General features: G+C 45.7%; 1 protein-coding gene across 1 annotated transcript; it reads left to right on the top strand.

Moving 5' to 3' along the window:
* Positions 1–1,123: 1,123 nt before the first annotated feature.
* Positions 1,124–12,992, top strand: MSRB1 (methionine sulfoxide reductase B1). The gene is made up of 4 exons (XM_070760927.1): positions 1,124–1,334; positions 6,166–6,308; positions 9,430–9,544; positions 10,723–12,992. The coding sequence occupies exons 1-4, from the start codon at positions 1,145–1,147 to the stop codon at positions 10,749–10,751; spliced, it is 477 nt and encodes a 158-aa protein (XP_070617028.1). The 5' UTR covers positions 1,124–1,144; the 3' UTR covers positions 10,752–12,992.
* Positions 12,993–13,497: the final 505 nt, after the last annotated feature.

Raw genomic sequence — 13,497 nt, 5'->3', positions numbered from 1 at the left:
GCTAGGAGGGTTACTCTTTCAGTCAAATGTGGGAGCTTTGCAAGGTCAACTCCAGGGGGAGTTGATTCCAGAGGGCAGGGGCTGCCACAGAGAAGGCTCTTCCCCTGGGTCCCGCCAGAGGACAGTTTTGTCGACGGGACCCGGAGGCCAACTCTGTGGGACCTAATCGGTCGCTGGGATTTGTGCGGCAGAAGGTAGTCCCGGTCATAGGATACGAGTTCTTATGCTCATTATTATGTCCCAGCAGCAATGAATCTTGACACGGCTGATGTTTTGGGCCAGTGATTATATTGTTTCTCAAAGGCTTTTTGAATAGAGGCTTATTCAAATAAAATCCCAGAATCCTTAATAAGAATGGCACACTTGGTCCATGGCACACTAATAGAGGCTCCCTTCCTTAGGACAGTTGTCCTTCAGGAAACCAGAACAGGCTCTTTCGTCCCAGAAATGCTGATCTTCAGCCTAGAGAGCAAAGCTTGAGGGAGGGCTGAGGATCGTGGATCAAGATATGCAAACGGAGGGTGACAGTAGCTCCTGTCTTACAATAGCTGCTGCATAGTAGTTGCTCTACCTTGTACAGTCCCGGACCATTTCAGGACTATCTGCATACAGGATTTCCCCTCCTGCCATGAATGGATCTGTTGCCCCTCAGGATGTGAACTAAGGGATCTTTGATGAAGGTGGGATTGTTCACATGCCAAAATCAAATCTGTCTTATATTTGTTACAACTTCTACTGAATAGAACAGGATTCTTTATTGGCCGAGTGTGAATAAACTCTGGGGAATAAAAGCTCCGTGAGTGGAGAGTCGCCTTCTCTCTACTGAAGGAGGCCGAAGGGCAGGCGGCGGGTGGGGAGCCCCCGGAGGGTGGTAGCCATGGGGAGAGCCGTGCCGCGCCCGGCAGCAGCGCAACGGAGGAGTCGCTTTCCCGGCCGCCGGCGGCCTTCCCCTCTGGGGCCAAGCGGCGCTGCCCGCAACCCGGCCCTTCTCCGCTCTGGGGAAAACGGCGCTGCGGAGCGGGAGGGAGGGTTGTAGGCGGTCACGACAGAGAGGCGGTCTCTCTTGGGCAACTCCAAGCACGCGGCTCTCCCGAGCCCGGCCCGCCTCAGGCCCAGCCCAGAAACCGCCTCAGCCAGGGAGGCCATGCCTGCGCAGCAGCGCCCCCCGCAAGCCGCGGGCACGGGGCGGGCTCAGGACAGGAGGCGGGTGAAGCAGGGCGGCTCTTCCTTCCCTGGGGCGGCAGACGGGGGTACGGAGCGAACGGGGGCAGCAGCAGCGATGGCCTTCTGCCGGTTCTTCGGCGGGGAGATCTATCATAGCCACTTCGAGGCCGGTAAGGCGGGAGGGCGGCGGGGAGAGGGCGCTCTACGGCCCCAGGCAGGCCCGCGCTGACACCCCCCTCCCATGCAGGCGCTCAGCTCCCTCCTGGGATTTGGGGGTGGGGAGTCGAGAAAGCTTCGCCTTCGGGGCTCCCCGGAGATCCCAGGCCCGGAAGTGGGGAGGAATGTCTGTTGCCCTTCCTGGGCCCTGGACCGAGCCGGATCCTGAGAGGGGCTAGACAGGAAAGATCTGCTGGCTCCCCCCCCCGCCTCTATTCATAGCAGAGCACAGCCCTGTGAGGTAGGACAGGGTGAGACCGCGATGGCCCCCCCTGACCTTCAGCTTGCAGGGTGACCCTCTCCTGTGGGGGTCTCTGGCTGGCCCTTGCTGAGGGGCTCCTGGAAGAGGAAGTCCTCAGAAACCACCCAGGCTTGGTGGCTCACCCATGTCACACACACTCCCCTCACGGCAGAAGGTCTTCCTGGAGTTGCCCAAGCCAAGGGTGCCTTTCCCAGCAGCTCTTCAGTAGCCGAAACCTCAGGCACACACACACACCCCTATAAGTTCCACCGGGAGGGGCTTCTGGGGACCCGGCAAGAGGGCTAGGCCCCGTTTCCAAAGCCAGAAGGAAAGTTGCAGTTTTGGGGGGGGGGGGGGGGGTGGACAAAAAAAATTTCTCTCTCTTCCTCCCTTTCGCTCTATTTCTCTCTCCTTCCCTCTTTCTCTCCCTTTCTTTCTTTCTTCCTTCCTTCCTCTTTTTTGCTCTTTCTCTCTCCCTCCCTCCCTCTGTCTTTCTCTCTCTCTTGCTCTCTCTCTCTCTCATTCTCTTTCTTTTTCTCTTTCTTTCTTTCTCTCTTTTTCTTTCTTTCTCTCTCATTTTCTTTCTCTCTCTTGCTTTCTTTCTCTCTCTTTCTCTCTCTTGGCTTGCTTTCTCTCTCTCTCTTTCTTTCTCTCTCTCTCTTTCTTTTTTTCTCTCTCTCTTGTTTCTTTCTCTCTCTGAGCTCCGCAGCACACCTGACCATGTCTCACGGCACACTAGTGTGCCGCGGCACACTGCTTGAAAAACACTGATCTAGAGAATGTTTTGACCGCTCTCCAACTCAAGCTTCTTTCCAAGATGGCCTAGCAATTATTCCAGAATATTTAGCCTGGCAGGTCGTGTGCTTTCTAGGACCAAATAAAGTGTTGGCTCTCTCCTATGTACAAGTTGGCCTCATAAGTTGCCCAAACCCTGCAATACTGCCCCACCCTTGTTGTGATTAGCTCTGGCCCAGCTCCAAGAACTGTGGAGGTGGATGTGGGGGGAACATCCAAATGTCACAGGCCTGTTTTGCTGTTTTTCGGCCAGTGAAGAAGGAAGTGCTGGTGGGATGGATGAGGGGGGCTTAGCAGACAGCCCAGGAAGAAGCCAATCCTCCTTATCTTCATTAGATTCGGATGAGGAAATAATGATAGACCCACGCATGTGTAGAACTATGCATAGGAGAGAACAGCTTCAAAAGTATTACAGAAGATAATTGAGTCCACCTGTGTTTGGGTGGGGTTCAAGTAATTAGGGGCTGCTGTTAAATTGGCAGCGTGCCAGTCTCATAGTGTGGAAGATTATCTGATCGTACTTGTTTGGACCTGCTGTTCCAGGACTTTGGGATATAAATCATTGTGAGTTTTTACAACGTCTGAAAAACAGTAGCTGTGACGAATTTCCCAGTTGCTGGTTTATTGCCTGGATTTCTTTCTTGCCTTCGTTATCTTACTGTATTCAAGTGTGCTTTGTACCAGAAATCCCTTTGAACTTAAAAAGGGAGTTTTGCTGCTCTTTTGTTTGGATAAAGAAACTTTAACTGCATTCTCTCGCGTGTGTGTCTGCTTTGGCTATATTTCCCTTTAATTGAAGGCTTGTGTCATAAGCCAGCTGAGCAACCCTGGCCCTCCAGCTTTTCTGGTTGCGCCTGGTGCGCCAGTTGCGGCCCTATTTGGACCGGGAGTCATTGCTCACAGTCACTCATGCCCTCATCACCTCGAGGCTCGACTACTGTAACGCTCTCTACATGGGGCTACCTTTGAAAAGTGTTCGGAAACTTCAGATCGTGCAGAATGCAGCTGCGAGAGCAATTATGGGCTTCTCTAAGTATGCCCATATTACTCCAACACTCCGCAGTCTGCATTGGTTGCCGATCAGTTTCCGGTCACAATTCAAAGTGTTGGTTATGACCTATAAAGCCCTTCATGGCACCGGACCAGAATATCTTCGGGACCGCCTCCTGCCGCACGAATCCCAGCGACCGGTTAGGTCCCACAGAGTTGGCCTTCGGGTCCCGTCGACTAAACAATGTCGTCTGGCGGGACCCAGGGGAAGAGCCTTCTCTGTGGGGGGCCCGACCCTCTGGAACCAGCTCCCCCCTGAGATTAGGATTGCCCCCACCCTTCCTGCCTTTCGTAAACTTCTTAAGACCCACCTCTGCTGTCAGGCATGGGGGAACTAAAACATCTCCCCCTTGCCCATGTTGTTTTGTTGATTGATTGACTGTGTGCCTGTTTTTTATATATATCTTGGGATTGTTTTATGAAATTACTAATTTTAAATTGTAATTAGATTGGTGGGCATTGGATTTGTTATTATGTACTGTTTTTTATTGTTGTTGTGAGCCGCCCCGAGTTTGCGGAGAGGGGCGGCATATAAATCCAATAAATCTAAATCTAATCTATATATGACCATCACATATATAAGACCACACCTGGAGTACTGCATTCAATTTTGGCCACCCCGTTACAAAAAGGACATTGAAACTCTAGAGAAAGTACAGAGAAGAGCAACCAGAATGATGAGGGGACTAGAAACCCAGACATACGAAGAGATATTGCTGGAACTGGGCACAAACCCGAGGGCCAGAGTCCAGCAGGAGGTTGAAGGCAAAACACGAAGCTGCAATCATGCAGCAAGGAATCCAGCAACGCCCCTTGCTTTGTATGGAGCTGGCAGCACCACATTGGGTGGGACGGCCCCCTCTCCTTTCCGCCCTGCACATCCTCGGATAGAAGGGGGGAATGTGGATGGCGCCTCTTCCTCTTGGTTGACCGCAAGCAGCTGCTTCTGCTGTTCCACTACTGCAGCTGGGCTCCCTCTGCCTGGGCTCAGCTGTCTGGTCCTTCGGCTGGAGCCCTCCTCCGCTCCCCGGTCAGCCCGCGCGTTCCCGTACTCGGTGCCGGGCCCAGCTCATCCCTCCCCCCTCCGCCTCCCGCCGGGAGATCCCTGACAGACAGTCACAAAACACCCTCTCCCACTGACCCGTGGGAGGCCCAGTTTGAGGCATGAAAGGGGACTCCTCTACACCAGCAATGCCGCCCTCATTCTCCTACTCTGCCCTCTTGGAGCGTGAAGTAGTAAACGGGGAAGCTTCCTCCTGGGCAGATCAACTCCTGCGCTCTGTCGTTTGCTGACTGTCATGAGACGAAAGCAGAAGTTCAAAGGATCCGCATTGTCTCTAAGAAGTCTCCCTGGGTATCCACTGAATTTTCCCATTGGGTTGCTCTTCACTGCCCATTTTTCTTTCTTTTGGAAATCTGGGCTGGATGAGGGATGAGCACAAGCCTAGGCTTCCCTCCTCCTCTCGTGCCCCCCCCCCCTCCTGGCCAGCTATGGTGGGGTGGGGAAGGTGCGCACTAGAGGAGGAGGAGGGGAGCTTTCCTCGCAGGTTGTGTTCATTCCTCAGCCAGCCTGGATTTCTAAAGAAAAAATTGGGTTTCAAAAAGCCCCAAAGAGAGCATGCCGGGCTTTATGAGAGAGTGAGAAGAGACACAAAGACAGAGTGAGAGAGAGAGAGTGAGTCAGCGTTCCAAATAGCATCTGAAAATGGCACATCTGGGGGGGACCCAAATCCCATTGGTTTCTCCATGCAGTTTAAAGCTCCCCCAGGTTTATATCACATGGCCCAGTCTGGTTCTGCCAACATGTCCAAACCTCCCATCAACGTCCGTGCAGTTGCTGAACAAAGGATGACCTTGCGCATCTAGAAGGAATTTGTTATTGCTACAATTTTACAACCCTCATGCAACAGCCCCTCCCAATTCGCACAGAACCCATGCATCCTATATTGTAATTGTAATTATTATTATTATTATTATTATTATTAATTAGATTTGTATGCTGCCCCTCTCCGTAGACTCAGGGCGGCTTACAGCAATAATAAAACAATGTACTGTACAACAAATCTAATATTTAAAAGTAACTAAAAACCCCTTATTTAAAAAGTAAAAAGTAACACTATTGGATTTTATTGTATATTGTTCATGATTGTTGTTAGCCGCCCCGAGTTTTCGGAGAGGGACGGCATATAAATCCAGTAAAACTTGAATATGTGGGAGGCCAAAAGTCTCCAACTCAGACGATGGCTTCGGCCAGGCAGAGAGAGAGAGAGAGGAATGAGAGAGAGGCTGATAGGGAGGTAGAGAAAAATGACAGGTGTGAGAAAGACGAAAGGGAGGGAGGGAGGCAGAGTGACATAGAGGAAAAAGGGATGAGAGAGATTGAGAGGGAGAGACCTACGTGTGAAACTCGAAAAATTACAATATGGTACCAAAGTTCATTTATTTCAGGAATGCATCTTAAAAAGGTGAAAGTAATATATGAGAGAGGCTCATTACATGCAAAGCAAGATTGTTCTAGCCGTGATTTGTCGTAATTGTGATAATTATGGGGTTTGTAAAACCTGGGATGATGATCAGATTATTTCTGGTTGATATTTAAGATGAGTAAAAGGAGACATGCTTCCTGGGAGTGTGTGTCTGTTTAATTCCTCCATGTCATATTCCTTCTTCTTCCTCCCCATCTCCATCTTTGCTCACAGGAATATACGTTTGTTCCAAATGTGGCTATGAATTATTCTCCAGCCAATCCAAATTCCTCCATTCCTCCCCTTGGCCGGCCTTCACGCATCCTGTTCACGGTGACAGCATCGCCAAGCGCTTAGAACGCCCGGGAGCCTTCAAGGTGAGGACGCGGCTGGGGCTGCAGTGGACACCAAAAATTTGTGATATGTATAACGTTGAATATAACACACGGTGAAATGTGAAGAATAACTTTATTTTCATTAATTGAGCTTAATTATTTTAACCATGATTGCATGATTAATAGAAAATATTTGAAATTTCAGATTTTTTATATTAGTATTGTATACAAATAGAGATTTTATTGATAAGTTTACTTTTCTGTATTGATCTAAATAGAATTAGTTTTTTCATTTTTGTATTAAGAAGACTTCTATAATAAGATAAGAGGAGCAATGGTAGCTCCTATATATGTTAAATGTTGTTTGTTTTGTTTATCTTACATTTTAAAAAATCAATAAAAATTATTTTTTTTTAAAAAGAATTTGTGACCCTCAGGTGGAGCTAAAGACTCTGGGGTTCCCAGAGTTGCATCTGAAATTGTGGGGATAATTAATTAAAAATAATAAATAAATTAATAATAATAATAACAACAACAACAACAACAACAATAATAATAATTTATTAGTCCTCTCCGAGGACTCGGAGCGACTCACAACAACAAAATACAATATGGTACAAATCCAATATTAAAAAACTAATTTAAAACCCATTATTACAAAAAAACATTCAATTCTACACAATCACACCATTCTCAAATGCTAGAGTCAGAAAGATGGGGGGGGGATTAGTCCCCCCATGCCTGGCGGCATAAATAGGTCTTTAACATCTTGCAGAAGGCAAGGAGAGTGTGGGAAGTTTGAATCTCGGGGGGGGGGGTTGATTCCAGAGGGCTGGGGCCGCCACAGAGAAGGCTCTTCCCCTGGGTCCCGCCAGACGACATTGTCTAGTCAACGGAACCTGGAGAAGGCTAACTCTGTGGGACTTTATCAGCCACTGGGATTCGTGTAGCAGAAGACGGTCCCATAGGTATTCTGGTCCGATGCCATGTAGGGCTTTATAGGTCATTACCAACACTTTGAATTGTGATCGGAAACTGATTGGCAACCAATGTAAGCTGCAGAGTGTTGACAAGACATGGGCATATCTGGGAAGGCCCACTATTGCTCGCGCGGCCGCATTCTGCACGGTCTGAAGTTTCCGAACACTTTTCAAAGGTAGCTCCATGTAGAGAGTGTTGCAGTAGTCGAACCTCGAGGTGATATGGGCATGAGCGACTGTGAGCATTGACTCCCTGTCCAAATAGGGCCGCAACTGGGGATAGTTCCCAGGTTTGGCTTTGCAGAGAATCTCTTTATTCAGAATACAAGCGGCTTCTGTAACAGGGTGTCTTCTTTCATAATGGGATGAGGTAGAACTATCCTCATGTTTTGACTTACTTTTTATAGCCAGTATTGATGCCAGTGGATAAAAGTTTAAGCATTTTTTATTGTCTTTCTTTGTTTTTAAAAAAACCAGGTTTACAGTTTTCCTCAAAATGTGAATTTACTTATTTTCTATAGATGCCTGTCTCAGCCAATTGATTCAAATTGTTTTAATTCTTATACAAAATAAAATATATACAGCAGCTGAGAAAATTGCAACACAAAACTGTCCAAAATAAAATATATACAGCAGCTGAGAAAATTGCAACACAAAACTGTCCAAAATAAAATATATACAGCAGCTGAGAAAATTGCAACACAAAACTGTCCAAAATAAAATATATACAGCAGCTGAGAAAATTGCAATACCAGACTATCAATTGCCAAAAAACAGGACCCATAACCCATTCGGGGGGCCAGGCTCAGACACATGGGCAGCTTTTTAAAGCCTTATGAAATTTTGTAAATGTGTTTCGAAAACATCATAGTGCTTTTGAGATTTATTTATTTTGTTTTTTTACTTATTAGATTTGCATGCCGCCCCTCTCCGTAGATATTTTGTACATACCATATTTTCAGTTAGAAGCTTCTTGAATGTACTGGTCACTGCTTAAATATTATAAATAGGAAGAAGACAAAAGAACTAAGAATACTAAGAAAGCAATTGGAAGAAGAAAGTCCTAAGTGGGGGCTGCAGAGGAAGTAGCATTTTCTTCTGAACAAATGCAGAGAAACATAGAAACATAGGAGATTTTCTTTGTATTGCTTTTAATTCTTTAGAAGACATTATCCTTTTTAATTGCTATGTTGCATTGATAGAAGTCATCGAAACATCGAAGATTGACAGCAGAAAAAGACCTCATGGTCCATCTAGCCTGCCCTTATACTATTTCTTGTATTTTATCTTAGGATGGATATATATGTTTATCCCACGCGTGTTTAAATTCAGTTCCTGTGGATTTATCAACCACGTCTGCTGGACGTTTGTCCCAAGCATCTACTACTCTTTCAGTGAAATAATATTTTCTCATGTTACTTCTAATCTTTCCCCCAACTAACCTCAGATTGTGCCCCCTTGCTCTTGTGTTCACTTTCCTAGTAAGGCACTTCTCTCCTGAACCTTATTTAACCCTTTAACATATTTAAATATTTCGATCATGTCCCCGCTTTTCCTTCTGTCCTCCAGACTATACAGATTGAGTTCATTAAGTCTTTCCTGATACGTTTTATGCTTAAGACCTTCCACCATTCTTGTAGCCCGTCTTTGGACCCGTTCAATTTTGTCAATATCTTTTTGTAGGTGAGGTCTCCTGAACTGAACACAGTATTATTCCAAATGTGGTCTCACCAGCACTCTATATAAGGGGATCATAATCTCCCTCTTCCTGCTTCTTTTACCTCTAGCTATGTAGCCAAGCATCCTACTTGCTTTTCCTACTGCCTGACTGCACTGTTCACCCATTTTGAGACTGGCAGAAATGACTACCCCTAAATCCTTCTCTTCTGAAGTTTTTGATAACAGAGAACTGCCAATGCAATACTCAGATTGAGGATTCCTTTTCCCCAAGTGCATTATTTTACATTTGGAAACATTAAACTGCAGTTTCCATTGCTTTGACCATTTATCTAGTAAAGCTAAATCATTTACCATATTACAGACCCCTCCAGGAATATCAACCCGATGGGATTGGACATGGATTACTCTGTTATGGACTATAATTCTGTTTTTCAGCTGATTGTAGAAAGAGGGTCTTTGTATAGAAGAGTTTCTATTCTTAATTCCCTCTAATTTCCTTGCAGGTCTCCTGTGGCAAGTGTGGGAATGGCCTGGGCCATGAATTCCTCGACGATGGTCCCGAACAGGGCCAGTCTCGTTTCTGAATATTCAGCAGTTCTCTCACGTTTGTTCATAAAGGTATTGTAAACCTACCACCTGCTCCCACAACGTCCGGAAGAAAACTCATCCTCTGGTTGATTGTTCTCACTATCAGAAAATTTGTCCCTATTTCTAGGTTACATTTTTTCTTTTTCAGTTTCCATTCATTATTCCTTGTCTGGCTTTCAGGTGCTTTGGAAAATATTTGTGGCAGGCCCTCAAATACTGGAACACTGCTATCATGTCTCCCCTGGTCCTTCCCTTCACTAGACCCGCCCTGCCCAATTCCTGCAACCGTACATCGTATGTTTTAACCTCCGGTTAAACAGCAGAATTGAGGAGAAGCAGCTAGAGAAATTAGTGAAATACAAAGATCTAAAAATTGAGCTGCAACGACTCTGGCATAAGCCAGTGAAAGTGGTCCCAGTGGTACTTGGCACGCTGGGCACAGTGCCAAAGGATCTCAGCAGACATTTGAAAACCATCGGAATTGACAAAATCTCCATCCGTCAATTGCAAAAGGCCGCTTTACTGGGATCGACAAACATAATTCACCCCTACATCACTCAGTCTTAGGTGCTTGGGAAGCGCCCGACTGGTGATGAAATACGAAATCCAGCATAGTGATCTCGTTTGCTGTATTGTATTGACATAATAATAATAATAATAATAATAATAATAATAATAATAATAATAATAATAATAATGTGGTACTAATACCACTCTTTAAGCCTGGTTTCACCCAGTCTATATGTACTTTTGGTTTTTCTTGCCTAATTTTTTCTTACTTTTCTCCACATTGAATTTCATTTTGTTAATTAGGGCCTGGTGTTCATGTGTTCTTGGCAGTGTTCTGTCAAGATTCTTCTTCTACAGCTCTCTCAGGTTAATTTCTTTTTCTGAAAAAAGAGGGATCACCCTTCACATATAAAAGCCATGTATCCCTGTGTACAATTTTCACCAGCGAATTCTCTCAGCAACTGACCTTGGAAGTCTCCCCAAATATGGTGGGATGTTATTTAATTGGCCAATTTTTCAGAGTGGAAAGTCCAACTGTTGCAGTCCAGGGCAAAGTACATCTTGACGTTCAACAGTTTACTGAATCTATTTTGACTTGCCGCCAAAGAATGATTCAAATTTTATCTGTAGCAAAGTAGCTCCTAAAATATCTGCTTGGAATGAGAAGAGTTGAACTTGTTATCTCTTTTATTTTCCAGCTCAATCTGGGAAGAACATGGAAAAATAAACCGTCTGACAGTATTTTGACCCACTCCACTCCTGAGCCTTCGGGGTTGGATGGCAAGGTTCCATTGCAACGTGGTTTTGAACCGAATGAAACCAACTCGCTGGACTTCGCTTCCTCCACTCAAATCCAAGTAGCCAGCACCTGGTTCGGCCACGAGATGCTGGGCAGAGTGTGCTCCAAGTGCTGGAAAGCCACAACCCCAGAATTCCCCCAGCAGTTCCCTATGCCAGAATATTTTGCCCCAATTCAGTTGTGAATTGGACTTGCTCAGGTTATTCTGCTTAAGCTGGTGGGCCAGGGACCCCTGTCTTAATGGAATGTGGCAATGGTGTTATTCAGCAGCTCTTTTCAGTGGTGATTCCGACTCCCCCGCTTCCCACTGCTTATGTTTTGCCAGAGATAGGGGAGTTACTACCAATTGCAACCCAACATTTGACCCTCTTCCTTTACTGGGTCCTAAATGAACCACCGCCTAGCCTTCATGTCCATATGGAATCAAAGAGATGGGCCGTGCCCTGAGAGATCACCTCTACTTCCGAAGCCCACAAGAAATGTGGCAGGAAGCAGTGGTGCCTCTGGGGAAATGTTTAAAATGTGCATTGTGGTGTTAAGACCGCTGTGTTGCATCAGATTCCACCAGTCATCTCCCTCTAAGCACATTCCTCCATCACAGTGTTTCCCAACCTTGGGAACTTGAAGATATTTGGACTTCAACTCCCAGAATTCCCCAGCCAGCGAATGCTGGCTGGGGAATTCTGGGAGTTGAAGTCCAGATATCTTCAAGTTCCCAAGGTTGTGAAACACTGCTCTATCAGGACTCCTCCAGCCATTCCTGGAGGTTAAGCAAAGCAATAAGTTTAACGGTCTTCTGGACAGAAGCTGCCTTGGCTGTTGTAAGGTTTACAGACGGGCTCTGTCTTGAGGTTTTCCAGAAGACCCCCTTTCCCCTTCGGCAGTCTACATCCCTGAGTCCCTTCTCCACGACACTCTGGAACTCTCCATCATCTTTCCTCGGGACCCCTCCACACATTCTCAGAAATGTCTTTTCCTGCGGACTGACCGCCTCTCAATGTGAGCAAAACCTTCTGGCGCTTGAAACCACCCTTCTGTCAAAGTGAACAAGGGGCGTCCTCCCTGTTCCCTGGTGAATGCCCCAAGCATCATAACACCACTTGCACAAGGGTCACTGTGGCTTCTGCCCCATATAATTCACATTGTTCCCATGATTAGATTAGATTTATTGGATTTATATGCCGCCCCTCTCCGCAAACTCGGGGCGGCTCACAACAAAGTAAAAACAATACATAATAGCAAATCCAATACCCACCAATCCAATTACAATTTTAAGCTAAAAAATTCATTAAAAAACAACCCCAGAATATTAAAAAAACAAGCACACAATCAATCTAACACCAAAACAACATGGGCAAGGGGGAGATGTTTCAGTTCCCCCATGCCTGACGGCAGAGGTGGGTTTTAAGGAGTTTGCGAAAGGCAAGGAAGGTGGGGGCAATCCTAATCTCGGGGGAGCTGGTTCCAGAGGGTCGGAGCCGCCACAGAGAAGGCTCTTCCCCTGGGTCCCGCCAGACGATGATGTTGCTATGATGCTCATGATGTCGCTTAACTTTCCCCCTAGGCATCCCATGTCTACGTATCCCGGGGTGGGTGGGTATTTTCTGGTGTAGCATCATGGTATGAATCGCCCCATGTAAACCCATTCTGGAAAGCAGGGGCGAGGAACGTTCATATGAGCCGCCTAGAAAATGCTACTAAGAAAAGTTATGGACTGTGTCGAAGCAGACATGACGACACTCAAAATAAACCATAAAGAAGACTCCGAATATTATAAAACATAGAACGATTTTTATGAATGGTTAAAAATAAGAAAGAAACAAAAATGAGATATTTATATGAAATAGATATATATATACATATTTTTTTTAAAAAAGGAAAGAATTTACATAAACGTTAAAACTCTTTGAGACAAATTATGAATAATTTGATATATAAGAAATGTATTATTATACCTATGATGGATTCTAAGCGGTCAAAAGCACAACAAAGTCGTAAGTTAAGTGAATAACCAAAACCAATTTTCTTACATTATCGCTCGTGTTTGATGGATATGTACAAAATAATTAATCATGATATTTTGTTTGTTTTGTTTTGTTTGCATTTTTTTTCTTTGTTTTGTTTTTAATGTAAATAATTCAATAAAAACTATTTTAAAAAGAAAGAAAATGCCTCGGGGATATTCCTTTTGCACAATAATACAGAGCTTTTGCACACGATACGGAGCAAGTATCACCTATGTCAGTGTTTCCCAACCTTGGCCACTTGAAGATATTTGGACTTCAACTCCCAGAATTCCCCAGCCAGCAAATGCTGGCTGGGGAATTCTGGGAGTTGAAGTCCAGATATCTTCAAGTGGCCAAAATTGGGAAACACTGACCTATGTGGGACCTTAGACCCACAGAACTCAGGAAAAGAAAAGGCTCGGGTGGCGCAGCACGTAGAGTGCAGTACTGCACGCCACTGAAGCTGACTGTAGATCTGTAGGTCAGCGGTTCAAATCTCATCACTGGCTCAAGGTTGACTCAGCCTTCCATCCTTCCGAGGTGGGTAAAATGAGGACCCGGGTTGTGGGGGCAATAGGCTGGCTCTGTTCAAAAGTGCTACTGCTAGCATGTAAGCCGCCCTGAGTCTAAGGAGAAGGGCAGCATAAAAATCGAATAAAAACAAATAA

The sequence above is a fragment of the Erythrolamprus reginae genome, chromosome 9 (assembly GCF_031021105.1).
Source record: "Erythrolamprus reginae isolate rEryReg1 chromosome 9, rEryReg1.hap1, whole genome shotgun sequence".
NCBI lineage: Eukaryota > Metazoa > Chordata > Lepidosauria > Squamata > Dipsadidae > Erythrolamprus > Erythrolamprus reginae.
The sequence above is the reverse complement of the archived record's forward strand: the minus strand, read 5'-3'. Positions and strand labels throughout refer to the sequence as shown.